This window comes from Pongo pygmaeus, chromosome 10 (genome assembly GCF_028885625.2).
Source record: "Pongo pygmaeus isolate AG05252 chromosome 10, NHGRI_mPonPyg2-v2.0_pri, whole genome shotgun sequence".
Taxonomy (NCBI): domain Eukaryota; kingdom Metazoa; phylum Chordata; class Mammalia; order Primates; family Hominidae; genus Pongo; species Pongo pygmaeus.
Window position 1 is genome coordinate 50,017,642 of NC_072383.2, and position 25,232 is coordinate 50,042,873.

Consider the following 25,232-nt stretch of genomic DNA (forward strand, 5'->3'; position numbering starts at 1 on the left):
CTCTGCTTTCTCTGTGGATTCCCATATTCTGGACATTCATAAGAATGGAATTGTAAAATAGGTGGCCTTTTGTGACTGGCTTCTTTCACTCTGCATAATGTTTCCAAGGTTCATCCATGCTGTAGCATGTATCAGCATAGGACTCCTTTATATGGCAGAGAATATTCCATTGTGTAGGTGTGCCATATTTTGGATAGACACTGTGACATGTCTACACAGTGTTGTTTCCACCTTTTAGTTATTAGGAATAATGTTGTGATAAACTGTCATGGGCATGTTTTTGCATGGACATAGGTTTCTGTCTCTCTTGGGTGTATGCCTACGAGTGATAGTGCTGACTCACCTGGTACCTCTGTGGGGACCACACTCAGGAACTGCCAGGCTGTCTTCCACAGTGGCTGCCCCATCTTACATTCTCTACCATCGGCCCCACATACAGTGTCTACTGCGCTTATGGGGTAAACTGGCTGTGACCAGGGCTGTCTCATTCCCCACTGAGTCTCCAGGCCCTGGGTAGCCAGCCCCATAGCAGGTGCTTGAGAGATGCAGACTGAGCCAATGAGAATGTGAAGGAATGGGTTCTGCTGACTATGCTTGCCCTCAGATCTGACTCTAGACTTCCCTTCAGCCCCTGTCCATACAGTCTTCCCTGTGATCCTGTCTCTGTCCCTAGCCAGGCAGTCATGAGCTGCTTCTTGGGGCTCCCATGCTGTTTGGCCCTCATTATTTATGAATCCTCTCTCCGGGAGGCTGAGCATCCTTCCAAGGTTAAGAGGGCATCTTAGTCATTTCTGCAGCACCAGCCTCTAATGCAGGGCTTGGCGCAGCATGGGTGCTCTTTGGGGACAGTGGGGAGTCATCCCAACTCTCAGGAGAGGGGAGACATAAGGGGGAAAGCACCCCCCAGGAGAGGCTGTTTCAGGGGGTCGGTGAGGCAGAGGAAAGGGGACTGAGGCCTCGCAGAGGGTGGAAGCACTGCCGCCAAATCTCCAGGTCTTGGGCTTTCTAAATGGGGAGAGGAGACTGGAGTGTCCTGGTCCTCCTCACTCCATGGGCTTCCACCATCTTCACTGCTTTCCTGGAGCTGGGGGTATCCAGGCACTGAGAATGGTTCAGGATAGGGACACAGCCTAGGGCTTGGGGGCTGCTAAGTCTAGACACGATAGAGGACCCCAAGGATTTTCTCTAGGATGTGTATAGGGCACCATGTGGTGAGGAGGCCTGTGTGCAATGGGCTTGTGGTTTTTAACATGGCAAGTGACTTGCGAACCATTGGGGTGTGACGTGCAGGTTTTAAGTGTGATTTGTATGGAGCCCTATTTCTTCCGCAGGCCATTTGCAAATTATTTACATGTAGTGTTTCTGTTTGTATAATATTCTTCATTTCTGTTCCTAAGACTCCAGTCCCAAAAAGCTGCTCACCAGTTCCCCCTCAGCCTTATCACACTTTCCACAAAGCAGAGTAAATAATCCTGATTTCTATAATCCACAAACAGAGTAGGTTTATTTTGAACAGAAGCCCAGATGTTCAGGGAAGAGGCCCTGGAGCCCCAGTGGGACAGGCTTGGCATGAGGGGCTTCTGGGAGGTAGAGTCAGCCCACACCTCCTCCATCTGTGAGCTCCTGAGCCAGGGCCTTCAAGTCAGCTGGGGCAGCCCCACATCACTGTCATATCACACTCAAAGCAAAAGGAGCTAAAGGGATGGGGAACAGGAAGGGGCGGCTGTGTACAGAAGGGGATGGGTGGAGGCGGGACTAATTCCACTGAGCAAATGATATCTGTTTTTGGTTTTCCATCTGTCCAGTAAACATTCCATATCCCTTTGCCCTTTGTTCTAGGCATTTGCCTGACATCACCTGCCAATGTGAGCTCAGGAGAAAGATTTATTCTCATAGTTTGGGTTCAACATACCTGAGAAAGTAAATCTACTGCCCAAAGGCCACCTCTTGATTCTCTGTGCTGAGAGGACATTGGCAGGTCCTGACAGATCCTGAAATCGTGGCACTTGACTTTGGAATTTAGAGTGGGATTTGGGGGTGTCTCCTTTTGATATTTGCAGTGTGCATGTTTCAGGTGGTGTTAAAGGAAATTCACTTTTCTTAGGGGCATGAGAGCCTGAAGTAAGGGCAGTGTGGAGCCTGTGGTGGAAGAGGAGCTGGCTTTGTGAGGAAACTTCCATGGGATGATCCACAGAGCAGAACTGTGGTGTGCCCATTTGACCTTTTGGGGGTTATTGCCATTCTGCGGTTAAGAGCAATGCATTCTCTTTCTCTGCCGTCTGTCCCCACCATCTGGGCCTAGCTGAGGGTCTGCACACAGGTGAGTGGAAGGTGACTCATGAGGCAAAGGAGGGGTCCTAGGGGCAGCCCAGCTCCCAAGGAGGGAACACTGGAGGGGAATGTGGAGTCAATACAGGGAGGTGGGGTTTTGGAACATCCTTGTCTTCAGCCCTGGTGGGAGTGTGACATCCAGGGCCATGGGGCAGGGGCCCTGTCTCCTGGATGTCTGGGGTCATGCTAACACTTGTGGCTGGGGGAGCTGCCCCCAGCTCCTAGCTTCGTGCTGGAGTTCCGCCCGCTCCCACAGCTCAGTAGACCCTGGGGCTCGCAGGGGACATACAGTTCACCAGTACCCACGATGCTGCAGCCCCCACTGCTCCTGAGGACGCCAGTGCTGAGGACAGGCGTGCTGACCCCACATGGCTCGTACAGGAAGGCGCCTTTGGAGCTGCTCACTGCTGTGGGAACAGGAAGGGGTGCTCAGGGCCCCACACGATGTGGCTCTCAGTATACTGCCCTGAAACTACTCAGCCAGGCCATTCCTCCCACCTCCTGCCACTCACCTCTACAGACCCCCCATTCCAGCCTCCAGCCTCCGCGTCTCCCACCCTAGCAACATAAAGTGCTTGCAAGGTCCCCATGCACCTCTCTGCTTTCCCTAGAGCCTGGGCAAGGCCAGGCCGGATTCAGCTTCACCCTTTCTCAGTTTCTACTGGTCCCTCCTTCCTAAGCTTGCTTCAAATCCTCTTCCTCTAGAAGAGCATCCTCTTGTCAGGGTGGTTCTTTGTGGCTTCTGGGCCCTGAAGCACTTGGACCATGCAGTTGCAAATCTGCTGCTAGTCTGACTCCCAAAAGATTTGGATAGCCCTTTCCACCAGCCTGGGAGCTCACGGCAGACAGAGCTCTTCCTTTGGGGTAGGGGAGGCATCAGAGGTCTGGGAAGGGGTGGTGTGGGCTGCCTGTGTTGGGGTGATCAACCCCCAAGACCCCAGAGCCAGTGGGGCACAGCTCATCTACTTACAGATATTCACGGGCCCGATGCCTTCGCACAGCCTGGGGATGACAGGAAAAAGAAGACAGGTAACTACATCAAATAGATGCAGGTAAATGCAGCATCTCCCCACTCCCGCCCTCACTGTGGACCATGTGCTGCTGTGGGTTTTCAATGACTGGGTGGGGGATGGGGTGAGAGATACTAGCAGCCGCCGCCAGAGGGCTGGGTAATGGCCACACCTGGTGCCTGTCTTTGACCTACCCCCCCCCGCCCCCCGCCCCGCCACCTCCCGGAGAAGCTCACCTGTGCTCCTCACCCTCCAGCAGGCGCCTGTAGGTGGCGATCTCGATGTCCAGGCCCAGCTTGGAGTTCATCACCTCCTGGTACTCCTTGAGCAGACAGGCCATGTCCTGCTTGGCCTTCTGCAGAGCCTCCTCCAGCCCTGCCAGCTTGCACTTGGCATCGTTGAGAGCTGCCTCGCCCTGCTGCTCTGCCTCAGCTATGGCACCCTCAAGTTTGCAGCGCTGTGGGAGGGGCACAGAAAAGCATCACTGGGGGCCCTGGAGCCCCAAGCCAGACTCACAGAAGAGCAGAGAGAACACGGGGGTGGCTATATGCCAGGCTCACATTTGCGAGCCTCATCCTAGGATTGCGACATCTGGTTCCTCCAGGGAACTGGGATGGGTTTTCTGTCTAAAATACCTCCAAGAGAACTGGGATTTTCCTCTTAAGTATGCTGAGAAATTTCTGCGGGGCTAATAGGTTTTAAATGCCTAGCTGGTCTTCCCTAGCCCAGGAGAATGGAGTGGGTCTGATTTTATGAACAATTGAGGGTCACCTTGAATTTCAGGATCATAGAATCACAGTCTTTGGGTCTGAAGGGACTGTGGAGCGCATATTTTCTATACTTGCACCTAGTGAAGCATCCTTGCTTTTCATCTTTGACATTGGTCACCTCGTTTCTGTTGGGGACCTGACTATTTCCTGTGGCTGCTCATCCTGCTGTAGGTCAGCCCTTTTGTAGAAAGGGCTTGCTTCTGTTTGAGCAAGGCAGCACAAGTTTATTCCCTCTTCAACGGCACTCACAGCAGGGATTGAACCCGCCCTGCATGGCACAGACTGGCCAGTCAGCCTAGGATGGCTCTCGCAGCAAGAAGGTCCTCCCCAGTCTCACCTGGGCTTTGACATTCTCGATTTCTTGCTGCAGTCGCTGGATCAGCTTGTTCATTTCCAGGATCTCGTTCTTACGGTTGCGGAGGTTGTCACAGTGGTTCCCAGCTGTGACTCTCAGCTCCTCATACTGCCAGGACAGAGAGGTGAGAGCCCCAGGCCCCACAAGGTGGCATCTCCTAGCCTCTTTTCTCACTGTTCCCAGTCTTTTCTCCCGTGACTTCCTAGTTCGGGTGCTCTCTGGTTCTCATACTGGTTCTGCTCCTTTACCTTCTTCCACTTCTGGGCAATTTTGGGGTCCTTTATGTGGGCTGCTCCTGATTCCCATCTCACCCCATCCCCAGCTCCAGGCTTGTTAGATTTTTCTCCAACCTCTGAGATCCCCTCCTCTGTTTAGCTGTTCTGTGTCTGGTCCTTTTCTCTGTCCCAGAGCCCAAGTTCACCTGAGGACTCTCTCCCTTTTAGATATGCCTCTGGACCTTGGAAGGGGTTTCTGTGCGCAGCCTGGCTTGCCTAACAGACCAAGGACTGCCCATCAGGATGGGTCTGCCCACCAGGTTGAGAACAATTGTATGTTTTCCCTAAAAATAATAAAAAAAAACAAAATTCAATTTATGTCCTACCTTGAGGTAACACTTTTTTATAAAAACCTTTGCACTCTGAATCCAATTTCGGAATAGTAGTGTGTACAGATTACATTTGTAAGTTTTAAAAAATTAGCTGACTTTAGATTTTCTGATAGTGGGTGGGAGCATATTATATAGAAAATGCAAAACGAGAGATAAGCACATAATCACATTCATTGGCTCTTTTGTTATTTGGTTACAGTAGGAAAGTCTGCAGTTGCCCAATAAATATCCATTCTCCTCTTCTTTAAACAGAACCCCTGGCTGGGCTCAGTGACTGATGCCTGTAATGCCAGCATTTTGGAAGGCTGAGGTGGGCAGATCATTTGAGGTCAAGAGTTCAAGACCAGCCTGGCCAACATGGTGAAACCCCATCGCTACTAAAAATACACAAATTAGCTGAGTATGGTGGTGCATGCTTATAATCCCAGCTACTTGGGAGGCTGAGGCAGGAGGATCACTTGAACCTGGGAGGCAGAGGTTGCAGTGAGGCAAGATTGCACCATTCACTGCACTCCAGCCTGGGCAATAGAGCAAGACATCATCTCAAAATAACAAAAAACAAAAAACAAAAATAACAACAACAGCAAAAACCCAGAATCAAATAGAACCCTGCTTTTATTTAGGGTAACAATGAGCCCAGATAAGAGACTATTTCTCAGACTTCCAATCAATGAGATCTATGACCGTGGCTGTATGGGCTTCTGGGTAAGCTCTTTAAAGGGGGGAATGACCCAGTTGGCTTTTTTCGCCTCTGTTCTCCTTGCTGCCAGGCGTAAGCATGTGAGATTGGAGGTGCTGCAGCTTTCTTGGAACATGAGGCAACCAAGAGGATGGAACATGTATTACAGATGGCAGAATGGTGAACTCAAAGGATCCTGGGCCCCTGATGATGTCACAGAACCTCTGTGTCATCCTGGGCAGTCTATTTTGTACTTCAAGCTACTTCAGAAAAAAGTAAAAATTCAATTTTAACTTTTTTTTTTTTTAGAATTTCTGGTCCTGGTAGCCAAATGCAATCTTTAACTAATAGAATTTTCTCTACGATTCTGACTTAGCAGGATGGGAAAATGAGGTGGTTGTAATCCTGAACCCAACATGGCTGACGGTGGTTGCCAGGGGCAACCAGAGGATGGGCCAGCCAGAGTGAAACCTGGCCGTGGGTGGGCCACAGACAGGTTCACCAGAAGCTGACTCCAGGTCAAGTTTTCATACTTCCAACCACCATGGAGATCCAGAAGATGGGCAGAGCATCACTTTGGGCACTCTCTAGGCAGTGGCGCCCACTGCCTTCGGAACAAAGCCAAATGACTTAGCACAGCCCTGCAGATGTGCTGTGACCTGGCCTCAAGCTACCCCTGCAGCCCGATCTCCACAGCACATGGCACTCCAGGCCCCTCACTTTCTGCTGCTGTGTCCTAGCACCCGCTGCTCAGCCTGGCACACCCTCCCCCCATCTGCCCATTGAATTTTATTTGTCCTTCAAGATTAGATCAAATGACAACACCTTTGCCTTTGTGACACAATTTGTTCCCTTTGTCATCAAACTCCCTTTACTTGCTGCTCCAGCTTTGCAATCACTTCCTGCTAGCTGGTGTTTTGGTTTGGGAAGCACCTTGCTGGCCACCCTATTAGAAACTGCACTCCAACACTCCCTACCCTTCCCCTGGTTTATTTTCTTTCTAGCACTTGGTATCACAGTCTAACATACATCCACTGCACTTACGTGCCCTGTTTATCATCCATCCCCCTGCCCCTCCAAGCCTACCCTGGCCCCCAGCTTGTCTCTGGAATGAAAGCGACATGAAGGCAGGGACTAGTGTCTGTTCTGTTCCCTGCTGTATCTCCAGCTACTAGAACTGTGCTTGGCACGTGGTTGATGCTGAATACACAGTGTTGAATGAGTGGACCAATGAGTGCATGCATGCATGGCGCCTTTCACAGGCAGGGCAGGAGAGGCTGAGCTGATGATATTTGTTAGATCTAATTACCCTTAGGGCTCCCCTGCCCTCCAAGCAAGCCCCTAATTATTAAGTCTGAGGCCATCTTAATCACTGTTTCTGCTCTACCATTAGTAGCCACCCCATGCCACTAGCCTCCTCCCACGCCTTGAAGCTTAGAGCCCTCTTTGCCATCATCACCAATTAGTGTTTATTGAACGCTGCCTACGGGAGCACTTCCAGTGAGTCTGCAGGTAAAAACTGCTGGGTGCCCTGACACCCTGATGACAGGCCTGGATTGTCCGGGGCGGGGAGGGGTCCTTCCCACATGCTCTGCAGGGAAGTGGCCTGGGGCCTGGCAGAAACAACAGCAGCTGGGCTTTATGGGATTCTCTGTGTCTGTGGCATGGCGTGGCTCTCATTAGCTCCTCACCCACTTCTGTGGGGAAGGAGTCTGGGGGTCCTCCCCTCCCCTGGTTTGTCACCTCTCCAGTCTCCCTGCCCCCAACCCCCGGGCCTCACCCGGCACTGGTACCAGGCCTCGGCTTCGGCTTTGCTGCGGCTGGCGATGTCGTCATACTGCGCCTTGATCTCAGCGATGATGCCGTCCACGTCCAGCTCCCGGCTGTTGTCCATCTTCACAATGACCGAGGTCTCTGAGATCTGAGACTGGAGCAGGCAGATCTCCTGGGGGCAGGGCCCAGGTGAGAAGGAGTGAGCTCTGAGCGTCCGGGGACAGGAGAAGGGGAGAACCCGTTCTGACCTTCCCAGAGCAGAGTGCATAGAACTCTGCTATGGCTGTTCTGGGCTTCAGTCACCAACTGACTCCTTGTCCCCACCCTCTAGTTGCCCAGAGCTTGGTGGAGACTTTCCCAGAGGGGCCTGTGAGCCATGGCATGGATGATCCAACTTCCATGAGTCTTAACTGCCTGAGAACCGTCTGTACAGTGCAGACCTCTTTCCATGCTTGTCCTGAAATGCACCCACCAGGCGGCCGCTCTGCTGCCCTCTCGATCCCTTGGCTCCAGCCCTGACTAACCACCCAAGGTCAGGGCTGTGAGTACCTCCTCATACAGGCCTTTCAGGAAGTCGATCTCCTGCACGAGTGCCTCTGCGTTGGTCTCCAGGTCAGCCTTCATCAGGAAGGCTGTGTCCACGTCCTGCAGCAGAGCAGGGACAGAATGTGACCTGGCTGGGCCACCTCCCAGGCAAGCTGGTGGCAGTGGGAAGGCGTGGAGCTCACCTTTCCTCACGGACACCCATGGGCAGCAAAGGGGTGATGGAGCCAAGGTGGGGAAAAGGGGGTCCCTAGCCCTGGGACCCCAGGTCTGAGCCTGGCTTCCTGATGGGAAAGGATCTGAAGGGGGTGGGGTTTAAATGAGCCTTAGCAGCAGCCTCTCAAAGCCCACTTTGCAGAGCCTGGGCCTGGAAATACCTGGCTACCTGTCTGAGGAACCATCGCGATTGTTGTCGTACTTGGGGGCTTGCGGAAGAGCTTTTGAGCTTTTGTTTTGGTTTGGCATTGGCATCTGTCCCATCTCCAGCTGCTCGGGCAGGGTTAGACATGACTTTAACCCGGCTTTGGTCTGCATGAGTGGGGAAGTGGAGGCCAGGCCAATGGCTGGCCTTTTGCAAGGGGACAAAGTTGGGGGAGAGGAGGCCGGCCTTCCTCATTCTCAGGGTTAGTGGGGCTGGCACAGGGGTCTGAGGGGCGAAAAACCCTTTTTCAGAGTGGGTGGGCTGCAGACACGTTTGGACTGAGTTCAGGGCTAGGTGGCCTGGGGCAAGGCAGGCCAGCTCGGGGGCTCTGCCTCTCTGAGCGTCCTCCTCACCTTCTTCAAGGCAACAAACTCATTCTCGACACAGGGACGCAGGGAGAGCTCCTCTTCGTATCTGATGGAAAAGGCAGGAAAAAATGCTTTAGTCGGGCTTGTGGATTTTGGAAGAGATCTTGGCATCAGGCCTTTGGGGGCAACTCTGCCTGTCACTGACTGAATGCCCTGGGGAGTGCCCAGGTCCAGCCCTGTCTTGGCAACTCTAGCTCCTCCACCCACTTGAGATGGATGAATAGCCACTTTTCAAGGTTACTCTTCTCCCCATTCCTCAGGAGCCTTCCCCCCCCGATGAGTCCTCCTCTGGGAAGTCCTCTTTAAGGCTACCTTCATTCTCTCTTGCTGCCGAGGAGGTTCACTTCACCTAGTGGCCTCCCCTGTGAACGTAGAAGAAGGCTATGCTGCTGTCCTAGATGTTTTTTCTGAGTCACTGAAATTCCCGGCTGACCCTGTGCATCCTCCTCGCTGGGAGGGTTCAGAGCCTGGCCTCTACCTGTGGTCCATTTGCAGAGGTAGCAATTATCCATTTTACCAGACCCACAGAGACAGCCAGGCTATTTCCTCAAGCTCCTTGGGGCTCCTGAGCCCACTCACCACTCCCCTAAGGCAGAGGAAATTGGTCAGGGGGTTCAGTTTGATGAACAGCATCAATCCATTAAAAGCTTCTCTGCTTCATCATGCCTATCTCTCTTTTCTTCCAGCAGAACTGCTGCAGCACTGGCCCTGGACTCTGGAGCCTAGCCCCCTGGGTTTGAATCCTGGCTCTGTCCCGTGCAAGCTGTGGGCAAGTTGGGTAAGTGACTTGGCCTTTCTGCCTCATGATGCACAGCTTTGTCATCCATAGAATGAGGCTAACACTAGTTCTGCCTCACAGGGCTGTTGTAAGCTAACATGTCACATGCATTAATACCTGAAGAGTACTAGGACAGTGCCTGGCACAGGCTCTGTACTGTGAAAGTGTTTGCTACTATTCTTAAAATACCAGTTGGACCTCATCCTTCTCCGATTGTCTCACTTTTAAAAGCCAAAGTTCTCATCTTGAGCTGCAAATCCTGTCTCTTAATCTCACCTTGCTACTCACTCCTCAAGAAAGGCATTGCTTCTGCTGACAGGCTGGCCTCCAGCCCTCCCACAGCCTCACTGCATCTCACCTGTCACAGTCTGCTAGAGTTGTCCCCTTCACTTGGCAGGCCCTTCCTCTTTCTTGCCACCCATTCCTGTCCTTTCCCCATTTCCAAAATGGAGGATAATGCCATTGGAATGAGCCATTATCCTCCAAGGGCCAGAGCAAATTGCACCTCCTCCAGGAAGGCTTCCTGGACTTCTGCTCTTTCCCTTTCTTGGGATTCCTCTCCCTTCTGCTCTGTTTGTGTGTAGGTGCAGGTGGTCTGTGCACACTGGACTGGGAAAGAGTTAGCCTTTTTCTTTCAATAGCATCCACACTTTCTAGCATAGTGTCTGGCATTGAGTAGGCATGTGGTTGACACCTGCAGTAAATGTCCCCAACATGGCTCCACTTCACCGACCCAAACGCTTATGACCTGTTGCTCTCAGTATATTTGCCCTGTTTCTCCTCAATAGAAAGACACATGTTTCAACTTGCCTCCCTCTAACATGCACTCCCATAGGACACTGGACTGTCACGGGGCACTAGATTCCCATGGGGCACTGGATTCCCATGGGACACTGGATTCCCATGGGGCACTTGGCCCAGCACCTGGTGAGAAAATTTATCTGGGCCTCAGCCTCTTGCAAGCACTTAATTACCATATGCTTATCAACCACCTACTCCAAGCTGTGAATCAGACCTGGAGCTCGTCCTCAGGGGGAGCAAGTATGGCAGAAGATAAAACAGGAACCACAAAGAACTGGGAAGTGAGGCAGAAGGAGCTAGAGCCTGACATGCGGGGAAACGGCAGAAGGGCTGTGCAGGAAGCCAGAGTTGGGGGTGAGAGAAAAGGTGGGCTGTGGTAGCTTGGACATGGAGCAGAGAGATGCTGAGAGGGGTGTGTCAGGCAGGAGAAGCAGCAGGAACAAAAGCCAGGAGGGAAGAGGCCTGGGGATCTGTCTGTGGAATAGGAAGTAGTTCAGGATCTGCAAAGGCACTAGGAAGTAGTTCAGGATCTGCAAAGGCACAACAGGCAGTTTCAGCCGGAAGCTGGAGCTCCAGAAGCCACACATGAAAGAGCTTGTTTTACATAGAGAGAGAGATCTGAGGGCCTTATTTAGGTGGAGCAGTGGGGAGAGAGATGGCAATACACAGCCTCAGAGCTCCCACAGTGTGCCAAGTGGGGTGCCCTGCTGACATGATCCCACCTAACTGTTCTGCCACCCAGTGAACTAAGTTTAGGCTTCCCATTTTATAAATGGGGAATCAGGGCCCAGACTGTTTCTGTCCCTTGCCCCAGGTCCACCAGTGGGGTGAAAGCAGCACTGACTCACTTTTTCTTGTAGCCCTCCAGTGCAGCCTGGAGGCTGCAGAGCTCTGACTCTAGCCTCACGCGGTCCCCGGACACACAGTCCAGCTGCCGCCGAAGGGTGCTGATATAGCCCTCAAAGATGGGCTCGATGTTGGTCTGGCAGCACCTCTGCTGCTGCATGAAGTTCCACTTGGTCTCCAGCAGCTTGTTCTTCTGCTCCAGGAAACGGACCTGCAGCCAAGAATGGAATGTCACCAGGCAGCAGAAATCCTGGGGACCATGACTTAGAGAGGGCAATGGAATGAGTTGTGCCTTCTCTCCCAGCACATGGCTACCAGTGCACTAGAATTTGCAAAAATCAGGGTCTGTGCATAGACTGGCATCTGAGGATATGTGTCTCTGTGTCTCCCCTGCCTGGGAGAGCCTAGTGGACCCCTACCTTCCATTCAGAGGTTGCATGTTGTAGTGGATAGTACTTCTCCAAGAGGCCTGGGCAAGTCCTGTTTCAGCACTGCCTGCCTGCCTCTCTCTATCCTCGTGACCTTGACCAAGACATCCTGTCCCCTCAAGCCTCACTTTGCTTCCCAAAGCTCCTACCTGGGACAGTGTATGGGAAGGGACTCTGTTAACTTCATACTAATGTCAGAGGATGTGAAGCTTGGGGGTCGAGGCTTTCCTTTATGACAGCCTAGGGACACTCGGGAAAAGTCAGATCAAGGGACTCTAAGCTCTTTTCCCCTACTGTACTGCATCCTACATGGCTGTATCTGAAAAAAGTCCAGGTCATAGTAATGTGGACAGCTGCTGACCTCCTCCCTTTTCGTAAAGTGGAAACTGAGATTAGGAGTTGAGTAAGTTCACCATGGCCACCCGGCTGGACATTGACTAAGGGAACGTGGTCTCCAGCCCTTGCTCTGGAATTTTCCATATTGTGCATTGTCTGTCAAGAAAACTACAGAAGTAGCATTGCCCTACTTCTGGTCAGTGGCTGCATCAACAGGAGGCTCCCAGCCTAACAGAAGGTGGTGTGATGTTGTTGCTAATCAGGGCCCATGTTTTTGGAATAAGTTTCTAGCCAGAACTTAATAAGCTTTAGAAATAAAACTGTAAGTTTGACTAAACAAGTTCCTCTGTGAAGCACTTTGTCATATATTACCTCCTCTAATCTCCCACAGTCACTCCTCCCCTTCCTCACTGGACAGCACCATCCAAAGGCCAAGAGGTGAATGGCTTGCATGGGGATTCCGGGTGTAGGAGTAGAGTCAACACCAGTGGCCAGGGCTCCTGACCCCTGGCCCAGGACTCTTGCCCCCTAAACCTTAGGGTCACCAGAAACACCAGCTCAAACTGTGGAATGAATCCTCGCCCCAAGAGCCTCCCTGGGGCGTGGGATGGACCCAGAGGCTGCTGAGGGATGGCAGGCCAGTTCAGCACCTTCTGAAGGCATGCCTTCCTAGCAGCCTTTCAGTGGCTCTGGGGATGACAGATGTAAGACTTCCGTGACCGTCACCTTGTGCCTCTAGCTCTGACTGTCCACTTTCCTCTCATCCCAGGCCTAAATTGATTGGAAATTCTGAGGTCACAGTGCCCGTCCTCACCTTCAGGCTCAAGAGTTGTGACATAGCTCAGGCACACAGAAGGTGGTTCTACTGTTTAAGCCTCATCAGGAAGGGCATTTCTCTGCCTCTCTGGTCATTCCTTTCAGTATTGCTTTGGAAGTTCCTCTTATAGTCTGACCTCAGGCAATCTTGGTGATTGGTGATTTTGTCAGATAATATTCAGAGAAAGATGATATATTTTAAGAAAGACAAGGAAGCAGAAATGTTTAGTGCAGAGTCTGATCTAACTGGCTTTCAAAGGCTGGTGGTCGTGGAATGTGAAAGAGGCCACTGGATAAACTGAGGTTTCCTCAATGTCAGTCTCCTCCTGGTTCCTTTGGACCAGAACAAGACCAGACCCCAGATCTGCAGTGGGTCCTCCCACAGCCCTGGGCCACTTCCTCCTTACCTTGTTGATGAAAGATGCGAAGCGGTTATTGAGGCACTTGATCTGCTCCTTCTCATCCCTCTTTACCCTCTGCACGGTTGGGTCGATCTCCAGTGCCAGTGGGACCAGCAGGCTCTCATTGATGGTGACAGGGGTGATGCAGGCAGAAGGCCCACAGGTGGCCCCCAGTCGGTACCCGAAGCCAGGCAGGGTACCTCCACACCTGGAGGCTACCTGGGGCCTCCCAAAGCCCACATTGCACAGGCTCCGTGAGCCGAGGCAGCCCAGAGCTCGGAGGCCCCCACCACCCCCGGGCCGGCATGGCCCCTTGCTCACTGCATAGTGAGTAACTATCCGGGGCATGACAGCCGAGTATGAGCTGAAACTCTGACTGCCACACCTGGAGCCTGGCTGGAAGGAGTGGTACGACATGGCAGGAGAGACAGGAAGAGAAATGGGGCCCTGGAGGAAAGAACGGGGGCAGGATGATCAAGTCAGGCTCAGGTTCCCCCCTTTTATCTGGTAGGGGGTTGGAGGGCTGAGCTGGGTCAAATCCCAAATCACCATTAAACTAGGTTTATGAGCTTGGGATATTGGCAGAGCTAAGTAGCAAGATGGATAATTAGGGTAGCGAAGAGCAAAGAGAAGGGGCCAATGGTAAGTGCTGCTGGGCCCTATAAAAATCCTATTTGTCCTCCTTCCTTGATTGTGGGGGTGATGAAAGGGGCCAACCAGACAGATATGTTCCATGTATCCAGTGGCTCAGCCTCAAGGAAAGGGAGAGTTGGGACTATGTCATTTCATAGGAGGAGAGGCGTGCCTTGAATTATACACCCTGGCTTCTCTGGGATTAGAGGGCAAGTCCCATATGCTTAAAGATGCTCTGGCTCTTCCCCCAAGGCTGCTCCTAGGCTTTTTTGCAGATCCTCAACCCAAGTGCCCTCTGTGGGCTTCTAGGTGAGTCAGGAAGTTCCCAGGAGGAAGGCTTTTGGGGTGGGAGAAGCCTCCCTACAACAGGCCAGACCTTAACCCTCCTGAGCTCTAGCTCAGTGACCCACTGTCCCATGGGGGTCTTGAAGGTAGACAGGCTCCAGGCATAGACGCTTCCCTACAGGGCCCATCAGTCCACAAATGCTGCAGGGAACTCAAGAGGAGAGGCCTGGTGCTTGAGAAGGGCAGTGGAAGGGACGCTCTCCCCAACACTTCTGGGGCCCCCAGAAGGCATGATTTCAGCATCAGGTCTCGGCTTCCATGTGGCTGTTCCTTTCCCCTTCTGCCCAACCCAGCCTGAGTGTCCCTGAGGTCAACAGAGCCAGCTTTGGCCTGAGGATGCCTCTGGGGAGAGTTGCTGCCCTTGGGAATTTTCAGGTGGATTTGGGATTCAGGTTTTCTTTCCAGCTCAGGTCACAGACACAGATCTTTGGAGATGTCTGAAGTCCCCGCCTCACTCTCTTTCCTCCTCTTTTCCATCAATTGCATCAGTGAAACTTTTGCCATGGCCAACTGGCTTTTCCCTTCCACACTGAGACTTATTACCAGGTCAAAATCAAACCAATAATAATAATAATAACAATAATAAACACTTATTGGGCATTTACTATGTGCTGGGACCACTCTGTACTCTTTACATCCATGGTCTCATTTAATTCCCCGACCACACCATGAGGTAGTTACTATGCCACAGACAGGAAAATGGGGAGCAGAGCAGTTAACAGCAGAATCCCCAAGTCACACAGCTTGTGGCTGATCAGCTGGGAGTCCATCCTGTTCCTTCTGACTTCACCCTGCCATGCTGCTCCAGAGCAGGGAAGCCCAGGCGAGGAATTGGGAATCTGCTGCCCATAAATGTTCTGTTGTCCCTGTCCCTCAGCCTTCCAACCTGTGGATTACGAGACTGGATCTCAAAAGTTTCCTGAGCCTCGGAAATTCTCAGTCTCACTGTGACATTTCACACTCCCTGTCCCCTTTTTCATAGTCCTGACTGTGGGCCCCAGAGTAGTGGAGGAGGGGGGGTGCAAGGCGAGACCACAGGCCATGATGGGAGGCAGAAGGTTGGGTGAGGGGGTCCAACTGCAGGGTGTCAGGGGAAGAAGACCATACTCTTCCCTGGACTGAGTCCACAGAGGGGGCCCAGGATGGTGTGAATGTTGATGGAGACACTCAGAGGCCCCACCAGAGAGCAGATTCCCACTAGAGGGGGTGAGGGAGACAGTGGGCAGCACCGGAGGGCAGGGGTCACTGCATCAGTGGACACAGCAGAGTCTCCCCACCATGTCCAGGCCAGAGGAGGGCCTCAGTGAGCATATTGGGCTCCCGGAGCCCAGAACCAGAGCTCAGGAGCAGAGGGCAGGGCGGTTCCTTGGATTCATTGTGGGTGGAAGGCACCTGTTCCCTGAGCCCCCCGAGTCCAGGGTTGCCCTCTGAGTGTGAGCTAGGACAGGACTCAGTCAAGACCTAGACAGCTTGGCGGCATTTTATGAAAGTGGGTTCAGGAACTAGGGGGCATAAGGGAGCAGGCAGTTGAGAAGGGTGTGATTTTCTTCTGGAGCAGTGAACTCCGTCTTCACTTTGGCAGTGCAGTAGACAATTTCTACTTGCCTTTGGAATGCATTTTGGCAGGTGTTTTGGGGGTTGATGACTCTTCAAATTAAATACAAAAACCACCCTTTGAAGGCCTCAAAGAAGAACCCCATGCCTACCTCACCCCCAGTTCCACACCAGCTTCCTTCTGTGTCCTTCTGGGGCTCAGCAGTGTGTCCCCTCAGAGTGAGGAAAAACACCAAAGAAAGAGCCACCTCTCCTCTGAGTGCACTATCCTGGGCCTCTGCTGTGGGGCAGGGAATGTGGTGTCCTGGCTTAAGGAGCTTCAGTGTCAGCCATGGCTGAAGACACAGAACAGAGACGTTCAGATGCAGGGAGATAGAAAAAGGGAGGTCAGAAGAGAAAGAGCAGGCAATATTAACAGATTGTCAAACGGAAAGAGTGGGAGAGGAAGAAGGGTGAAAAATACAGGACAGGAGGAGAAAGGGGGGTTGAGAGAGAGGAGGTGCGTGGGGTGGCAGTGGGGAAAGGTGAGTAGAAAAAGAAGTGAGAGTGAAAGGTGAAAAGGGCAAGATTAAAAGGAAGGAAAACTTTCCAGAAGAGAGATGTGGCTAGCACAAGAGAAGAGGAATAGTCCTGAGCCTGGAAGATTATTTTGCAGGAATCTCACAGGGCAGTTCTTAATGCAGGAGAATTAAAATAGGCTTTTCCTGGTGTATTTCTTGCAAACATTTTGGGCCAAGCTGCCTTCCCACACCCTCACATGAGCCTGTTTCCCTCCCACTCCTCTGTCATCGGGGCATTTCTGTTTAGGAACAGCAAGTCTAATATTGACTTAAATAAAACAGACTTGAAAGAAATTTGGCTGTGAACTCTCATTCATTGAATCCCTGGGCCATGGAGAGCTTTCGAGTTCTTGATAACGTCATTCCATTATATTATGAATAAGCAAGAATTGATCATATTTTGAAGGGTGTTGATTTCTCACTCAAATATTCTGCTGGTGGGAGTTGTCAGGGGACTTGGCTGGGGCCTGGGCAGGGGGAAGAAAGGAGGTGAGGAGGTGGCGTGTGTGGCAGGGTTTGCAAGACGTGTCCTGGCCTGAGTGGGAAAACTGTTCCATCTGCAATGAGAAAGGTGTATGGAAACTTGGGCCCACACTTTACTCAACCTCTTTGGGGCACCGTGGTCAGTTCTGAGGTCCTGGGAAGGACTGCATATGAGGCCTTGTCTTGTGGTTGCTGTGGGTCTGGCTTAGACAGGAGGGGAAAGACCCTACTGCACCCCCTACTCTGGAAGCTTCTTAAGGGCAAAGTGCTAGCCCAGGTCCTGGCACAGAGCAGTTGAGTCAACATTGGTTGGAATGGATGCCTGTGGACCCTGCAGGACCCTGCAGAGATTGGGAGCAGGTGGGGTACCTCTGTGGGGACCTTCTGGAGGCAGAGGGATGGACAGGATGACCTCACAAGCCAGTTCCTGCTCCCTGTGCCTCCTGCTGTTGATTTTGTGTGTAGGATGTCAGTAAACATCAAGCCTTGGAGCTGGGAAGCTTGAGGGCTTGAGGGGAATGGCAGCAGAGGCAGGTGGGGTGCGTGGCTGCTGTGACTCTTCTTGGTGGGCCATCTCTTGGAGACAATGAATATGTTGGAGCTGCTGTGACTGCTGGTGGAGCTGATGCCACTGCTCCTGTTGTGGCAGAGTGTAGGGTCCAGCCCCACAGGGTCGGTGGGCTTCTCCCTGTGTGCGGCGACAAGAGAGTGTAGAAATAAAGACACAAGACAAAGAGATAAAAGAAAAGACAGCTGGGCCTGGGGTACCACTACCACCAATGCGCGGAGACCGGTAGTGGCCCCGAATGTCTGGCTGCACTGTTATTTATTGGGTACAAAGCACAAGGGGCAGGGTAAAGAGTGTGAGTCATCTCCAATGATAGGTAAGGTCAAGTGGGTCACGTGTCCACTGGACAGGGGGCCCTTCCCTGCCTGGCAGCCGAGGCAGAGAGGGACAGGAGACAGAGAGAAAGACAGCTTACGCCATTATTTCTGCATATCAGAGACTATTAGTACTTTCACTAATTGACTACTGCTATCTAGAAGACAGAGCCAGGTGTACAGGATGGAACATGAAGGCAGACTAGGAGCATGACCACTGAAGCACAGCATCACAGGGAGACGGTTAGGCCTGGCCTCCGGATAACTGCGGGCAAGCCTGACTGATGTCAGGCCCTCCACAAGAGGTGGAGGAGCAGAGTCTTCTCTAAACTACCCTGGGGAAAAGGAGACTCCCTATCCCGGTCTGCTAAGTAGCGGGTGTTGTTCCTTGACACTTTTCGCTACCACTAGACCACGGTCTGCCTGGCAACGGGTGTCTTCTCAGACTCTGGTGTCACCACTAGACCACGGAGCCCTTCTGGTGGCCCTGTCTGGGCATAACAGAAGGCTCGCACTCTTGTCTTCTGGTCACACCTCACTATGTCCCCTCAGCTCCTATCTCTGTATGGCCTGGTTTTTCCTAGGTTATGATTATAGAGCGAGGATTATTATAATATTGGAATAAAGAGTAATTGCTACAAACTAATGATTAATGATATTCATATATAATCATATCTAAGATCTATATCTGGTATAACTATTCTTGTTTTATATTTTATTATACTGGAAGAGCTCGTGTCCTCGGTCTCTTGCCTCGGCACCTGGGTGGCTTGCCACCCACAGCAGAGGCCACTGCTGTGGCCACCCCCACCCACACAGAGGACGCCGCCCCCACTGGAGCCTGTGGTCCCAGAGGAAGAGACCTCAGCTGTGGAGAGAGGGCTCAGGATATGCTGGCAGATTCTTCCCATTTCCCACGACGCCCTTCCTTGGTATGATCCCCATGCCTGCTCCCCTCCCGCAGTGCCTTGTTCCAGGCAACCCTCCCTTCCCTGAGAGCCTCGGGGAACACCTGAGCCAGTGTGAGAGACGGTGGGCATGGACTCACCACCCCGTCACACGCTACCTTCTCACGAACCTCTGCACAGGGCATTGCCATACTCAAGGCACATTCACAGCTGTGACCATGTGGATCTCAACGAGGCTGAGAGGACACCATTACTACAATCACCCCCATTTTGTAGAGGAAAAAATGAGGTGCAAAGAGATCAAGTGGCATACCCAAGTCCACACCCGCCAAAAGCCAAGGCTTTTAGCTCCTATGCTGGGTTCATTCTCCTGTCTTGTAGGCTGCTGTCACATTGGATGGAAGAGGAGGCCTTGTATTCTGGAAGGGAGCCATAGACTCCCTTGTCGAAAGAGGCCTGAAGGCCACCTGGATGAGCCTCCCCCAGTACCAGAACCCCTCAATGACATTGCCAAGATACAATTGTTCAGCTTCTGCTTCAATATTTTCAGCAACGGGAGCTCCCTACTTGGATGCATCTTTGTAAGCCGGGTAAACATTTGGAAACGTCTCATTGATTTCCCCTCTTGGCGTCCGTTTTTCCTGGTGAGGCATTCCTGCCCCTCTAATGAGTTGGTTCCAGGCTCTCCCCAATCCTGGCAGGCCGGCCTCTCTAATGTGATCTGACCCATACGGGTCTCAAGGGGATGCTACTCCCATGACCAGGACTCAATGCTCCCATTAATGCCGCCTACGATGCTGAGCTTTTACACACAGCCCCAGAGCCCTGGTGGGTCACTCTGTGAGGTCACTCCTGCTCTCCCTCCTGTGAGTTGAGGCCATGCCAGATCAGTCACTGTTCTATTTGTTGAATTCATATGCTTCAATTCTAAATATAGGTCTTTACATTTCATCTGTTTAATAGCCTCTCATTATTTGTGTTAGTTTGGGTTCCTGACAGCACTAGCTGAGAAATCAGGCATTCAGACTGGGGACCCACGATTGTTTGAATAGTCTTGTCCTGTCACTGGGATCTTCTGGGACCAGACCTGGGGGTGAGGGGTCACCTGCAGATTAATCTCCACAGTTTTTGTGGAGATGAAGCCAGAATGAGGAGAAAGTTGTTGAGCTCCTTAGTGACGTGGAATGTGCCCCTTTTGAGTTCTCTTGACCTCGCGGGGAAGAAGGGCATGAGAAGAGTCTCCATAGAGCCCCCAAGAGGGTCTTCGTGACATCCCTGCCCCTGCCTGCTCATCCTGGACTCACCAGACCCTCATGAGTGATGCTTCCAGCTTCCATTGTGCCCCCCACTTTTCCACCATTCCAAGACGTTGACTCACAGGTGCTGACGGCTCTGACACCTTCAGTGAGTCTGTGACCGCTAGGGAGAGAAAGAGACATTTTGTTTGCTGAGAGGTTAAGGGGCCCTGGGTTCTTTGTATTTAAAGTTATCAGCACAGAGTACTTACATGTATCAGGCACTGTGCTTGGCAAGCTCTCCCCTCAGCTTGTTAGCCTTGGGAAGCTCAAGTGCATCTGTGAGGAAAATCCAGAAGAGAGAACACGTCACAAACACAGAGAGAAATGAGAAGAGGCAGCTGTGGTCGAGAGGTAGTGCGAGACCATCAGCTTGTAGGGCAATTCCAGAGCCCCTGAGGCTTGTCCCAAGTATGGTTGCATTTCTTACAGGACTTGGGAAGAAAGGGTCTTGCTTAGCGTCCCTTCCTTGACCCCTTTGACCCTCACCCCTGCCCTGGGTCCAACAGCTGTGGGAGGGGCTGTGACTGCAGGACGCCTTTAAGGGAGCAATTGCATTTTCATCCTGTTTCTGACCTGGGAGCTTCATCTGGAGGGCTGACACTGTGGGGCTCATGGGGCCTCTGTGGCATTGCTGTCGTGGTCTGTTGCATCTGTTTGGGTGGTAGTGGGAGGGGAGGGTGGCCCAACTGCTCTTCAAGCCCTCCAGCAGCTTCCTGTAGGTGGCGATCTTGAGGTCCAGGGCTAGCTTGACATACATTGGCTCCTGGTACCTGCGCAGCTGCTGCGCCATGTCCTGCTTGGCCTTCTGCAGGGCTATCTCCAGCTCCACCAGCTTGTTCTTAGTGCCAGCTTCCCATGCTGCTTGGTATCAGCAGGCGATGGTGGCCTGGGGCATGGCACACTGCCAGGTGGTGATGAGAATGTGTGTGACATTGTTCATAGAGGATGCAGTAAGATCCTTTACGAACTTTAAGTTGAAAATATGAAAGAATTCCCTGAAGTGGATTTAATGCAAAGGAGGTTGGAGCTTCATCACCTTTAAAACTAAGATTGATTTCTGTCCCCCTTGGATAGTTTGAGACTTAGCCAGAATGGAGAAAATGATGTTCTAAGGTCCTTTTCTTTTCTTTCTTTCTTTCTTTTTTTTTTTTTTTTTGAGACAGAGTTTCACTCTGTCACCCAGGTTGGAGTGCACTGGCGTGATTTCTGCTCACTGCAACCTCCACCTCTCAGGTTCAAGCGATTCTCCTGCCTCAGCCTCCTGAGTAGCTGGGATTATAGGCGTGCACCACCACGCCTGGCTAATTTTTGTATTTTTAGTAGAGACGGGGTTTCACCATGTTCGTCAGGCTGGTCTCGAACTCCTGACCTCAGGTGATCTGCCCGCTTCGGCCTCCCAAAGTGCTGGGATTACAGGTGTGAGTCACTGCACCCAGCCCTCTGAGGTCCTTTTCAATGCTGAACTTTTCTGGATTGCAAGTAAGTAAAGCAAACCAAAGTTTTGCCATTTACTCTTCCAGAAGAAAGTGCCTTTCTCACATTCTTCAATCCAATCAAGTTGACAATATTAACCTTTGCACTAGGTAAATGCATATTTATATTCCTGGAAGGCCACTCATCTGGGAGGCTTCTCTCTGCAGGGGCTGAGTGAGGCCCAGGCACAAGTCCACCTGGAGGCAGGAGCATGGATGGAAGGACGCCTGGGAGCTCAGCCCTACCTGCTTCTACAAGTTATCAATCTCAGAGTGCAGCCTCTGCATTACCAGTTTAGCTCAGAGATCTCCATCTTGGTGGTGTGGAGGTCATCCCATGCAGGCTAGCAGAGTGCTGTAGCTCCTTGTACTAGGAGGGAGGAGAAACAGACCTTGAATGGGGGATGTGTGCAGTGGGCAGGGACAGCCAGGCCAGGGAAGAGAAGGCTGTGGCTTCCCAAAGCCCCATAGGCTTTCATGTGCGTCTGAAAGCTTCCCTGCTGGGCCGCCTCTGGCCCAATCAAATTCATCTGCATTTTCTCTTGACTCTGTCCCTCACTTTCTGTGCCCATTGGCTTCACCCTACAGGTGGACAGCTGTGGCTGTGCTCTTTCCCTTCTTCCTGTACCTGGTCTTTCTTCCCTCTCCCTTGACACCATGCATCTCACTTTCCCAAACTCAGCATCATGTAGGTGCCAATCACTTTTCCTTTGTTCGTATTTTCCTCGGCATTGAAAATTATCATCCCAACGACTTCCAGGGCAGAATGTTTGCTCTCATGGAAAATCCCATTCTGTGACTTAGATCAAGACTTTGCCCTCCAGCCCCTGGCCCCAGCCAGTTCCGCCTTTCTTCTCTGGATTCTCCAGCCTCCTCCACAAGGAGTTAAACTTTCCTCTTGTCCCCACTCTCCCTCTCTGTTCCTCCTGTTGGCACTGATGGCTGGAACTGTCCAGCTGTCCCTTTTCTCTCTGATACAGGGCATTGGAGGTGTGTCCATCTTCCTCTTGGCAGAGGGACTGACCACCTCCTGCCTTTATCTGGCTGTTCCCCAGGTCCTGACATGCTTCCCTCAGGTAACATAGAGTGAGCCCCAAGCTGAACTCAGATCACTTGACCCTATCAGACTGGGACATCTGAGAGGACATGGCTCTTATCTTGTTTGCCCTTGAAATCTCAGTTTTTTGTGCTTATTTAATGAACTTGACCTTGATGTCTCACTTTGGTTTAGTACCAGAACTCAGCCTCAGCCCTGCTGTTGTTGGTGATGTCTTCATGCTGGGCCTTGACTTCAATGATGATGCTATCCAGATCCAGGTTGCAGTTGTTGTCCATCAACAGGAGGACCATGGAGGTTTCAGAGATCTGGGCCTGAAGCTGAGCCAGCTTTTGTGGTTGGGTGCAAATGAGAGAGCTGAGGCAGAGTGTGCATGTGTGTTCGTATGCATATGCGAGTGCATGTATGTGAGTGCATGCATGTGGGTGTGTGAGCATGTGTATGCATGTGTGTGGGGGGGCATGTTTTGGGAGGCTGCGATCTGCCCCCTGGAACAGACCCTGGCATTGAGGGTCTTGCATGGTAGGGATGGAGTGGCCTGTGTAGGCTGAAAAGGCTGGGAAGAACATTAGGGAGTTCATTGAGTTTATAGCCGTTCTTTGTCATCAGCTCATCTGCGTGGAGGGAGCAGCAGCACATGTAACTCCAGCCAGAATTCTCCAGAAGCCACTCCTGTTGTCACAGGAGCACACCATGTTGTGACCTGTCAGTATCACAGATGTCTCATGTTCTGAGAAAATACAGCCCTTCACACCAAATAAGGAAAATATCTTGTGAAAGAAAACTGAGTCAGAAGAAGCCAGAAAACTTGGCTACTTTCCAGTTGTGTCTCCCAATTTGGCTCCTCCCTGCTCCTCGGGGATAGGATGGGAAATGGAAATCAGCTGGAAATAGCAGAAAGGGCACCCAACTGACAAATTCGAGTCTTGTATCTGCCAATCACATTTAAATAGCATCCCGGATCTCAGCAAGGCTGATCATAATACTGGCCTCAAATGAATTCATGAAGATTAAATGACATCCAGATAAGATGGTCTGGAAACAGTGAACCCACAATTAATTTGTTAAACGTCCCTTTTCAGGATCATCTAACTCAGTGGTTCTCAAAATGTGACCTCAAACCAGCAGCATCAGATCACTGAAAACTTGATTGAAATGCAACACTGTGGGCCCAGCCCAGACTTACTAAATCAGAATTGGTGTTTAGCAAGACTTCTAGAAGATTCTGATGCTCTTTAAAATTTGAGAATCAGTAGGCCAAAGCAGAAGTCTAAGTAAAAATATTCCTTTTCTCTCTTTATTGTTGACTGATTCCTACGTTTCCCGTTTCAGCAAATTATTATTTTGTTATTGTGCTGCAGCTTGTTTTTCCCAAATAGTTTCTCCTGGCAGCGGATCTAGTCCAAAGGTCTTGGCCCACAGGCTTGCTGGCTGTGGACTAGTTCAGAATTCGGAGCCAATACCACCCTGGTTGTCAGCATTGAAGAGAACAAGCAGAGATGGGGCTGGTTATCCCCCTGTGGGCTGTAAGGTGGAATTGGAGCCCACCCAAATAATCAGAGCTGAAGCCCCAGGTCCTGGAACAATGTGACCAGCTTCTGTTGGGCATCACGTGTGTGTGACCCTATGGGCATATCACCTGTCCTTACCAGGCCTACCTGGAGGCACTCCACTCCCCCTACACCCCACCTCGACACTGCTGGCCCTATCTTCACCACTCTCCCCTCTGCCCCTGCCACACTGTCCTCCTCCTGGCATTCCTGGATCACACCTGGGGGCATTTATACTTCCCATTCCCTCTTGCTGGAGCACTGCCCCCACCCACCATGCCTTCCTGGCTGATATGCTCAATTCCTTCAAGTTTCTTGTCCAATGTCACCCACTAACTGCCTATGATTGCTTTCTACTGTCATTTCTCTTCATTGCCTCTGTAGCACCTGAAATAGTACAGTGATTTGATTACTTCTGTTGTGCCTTTCTCCCGCACTATACTGTAAGCTTCAAGAACTTACGGCCTCCGTTGTGTTTGCTCAGCACTGTGCCTGCAGCTGTGTGGAGGACACAAGTGGAGAACCAGGCAATTGTGTTGCTTGCTTCCAGAAGCACCTGAGGGCTCACTAATTGCCACTTGATTTGTGTAATTGCATCACCCTGCAGTTGCTCTAGGAAGAGCAGCAGGTAAATTTGGGCAGGGCAGCATGAACCAAGTTGCTCAGAAAGTTCTATGGAAATCCATATTTTAATGACAGGTGATCCATATTTCTGCCTGCCCAACAGAACATGCTTGATCTAGATGGTTAAGGCTGAATTTTTCATCTCCCCTGACCTGCCAGCCGCTCTATGGAACCTCATTTTCTCCTGCGGTAGGAGAAGCGGCATCTGCCCTGCAATATGCAGATGGGATAAGGAGCAGAGAGAAGACCAGGGAAGCAGCCCACAGGCTCTGTGCCCAGCTGAGGCTCTAAGACCCAGCCCCCAGCCCTCCTGTTGAAGGGGGCACCGGGCACTCTCACCGCCTTACAGAAAGTGCTCAGGAAGTTAGTCTCATCCATCAGGGTATCCACTTTGGCCTCCAGTCCCACCTTGTTCATGTAGACAGCATCCATGTCCCACAGAAGATGCTATCACTCTGGGCCTTACCCCTCCAGGGATAACCAGCCCCCTTTGTCTGTGAATTAGGTGGGAGAGCTTCAGTTCCCAAGGACAGAGCATCTGTCTACTCCAGGCCATGGAGTAGACCTTAGAACATGGAGAGGAGGAAGGGAGTAGAATTTCCA

The 25,232-nt window shown here is 51.6% G+C and overlaps 1 protein-coding gene across 2 annotated transcripts; it reads right to left on the minus strand.

Moving 5' to 3' along the window:
* Positions 1-1,470: 1,470 nt before the first annotated feature.
* On the minus strand, positions 1,471-13,738 carry KRT82 (keratin 82). 2 transcript variants are annotated; one of them, XM_054444947.1, is made up of 9 exons: positions 13,270-13,738; positions 11,285-11,493; positions 8,843-8,903; positions 8,075-8,170; positions 7,533-7,697; positions 4,449-4,574; positions 3,578-3,798; positions 3,302-3,333; positions 1,471-2,738 (listed from the first exon to the last, which is right to left on the minus strand). In XM_054444947.1, the coding sequence occupies exons 1-9, from the start codon at positions 13,678-13,680 to the stop codon at positions 2,518-2,520; spliced, it is 1,542 nt and encodes a 513-aa protein (XP_054300922.1). In that variant the 5' UTR covers positions 13,681-13,738; the 3' UTR covers positions 1,471-2,517. The 2 variants fall into 2 exon arrangements, with proteins under 2 accessions (XP_054300922.1, XP_054300923.1); XM_054444948.1 differs by having other exon boundaries at positions 1,486-2,735; positions 13,270-13,719.
* Positions 13,739-25,232: the final 11,494 nt, after the last annotated feature.

What these genes read in the sequence shown, in the direction of transcription:
- KRT82 (XM_054444947.1), bottom strand. Translation starts at nt 13,680, where the DNA reads ATGTCGTACCACTCCTTCCAGCCAGGCTCCAGGTGTGGCAGTCAGAGT. An exon ending in AGTTTGTTGCCTTGAAGAAG is followed by an intron (nt 8,171 to 8,842) that starts GTGAGGAGGACG and finishes GCTCTGCTGCAG; the next exon opens with GACGTGGACACAGCCTTCCT. An exon ending in AGGCCTGGTACCAGTGCCGG is followed by an intron (nt 4,575 to 7,532) that starts GTGAGGCCCGGG and finishes CTGTCCTGGCAG; the next exon opens with TATGAGGAGCTGAGAGTCAC.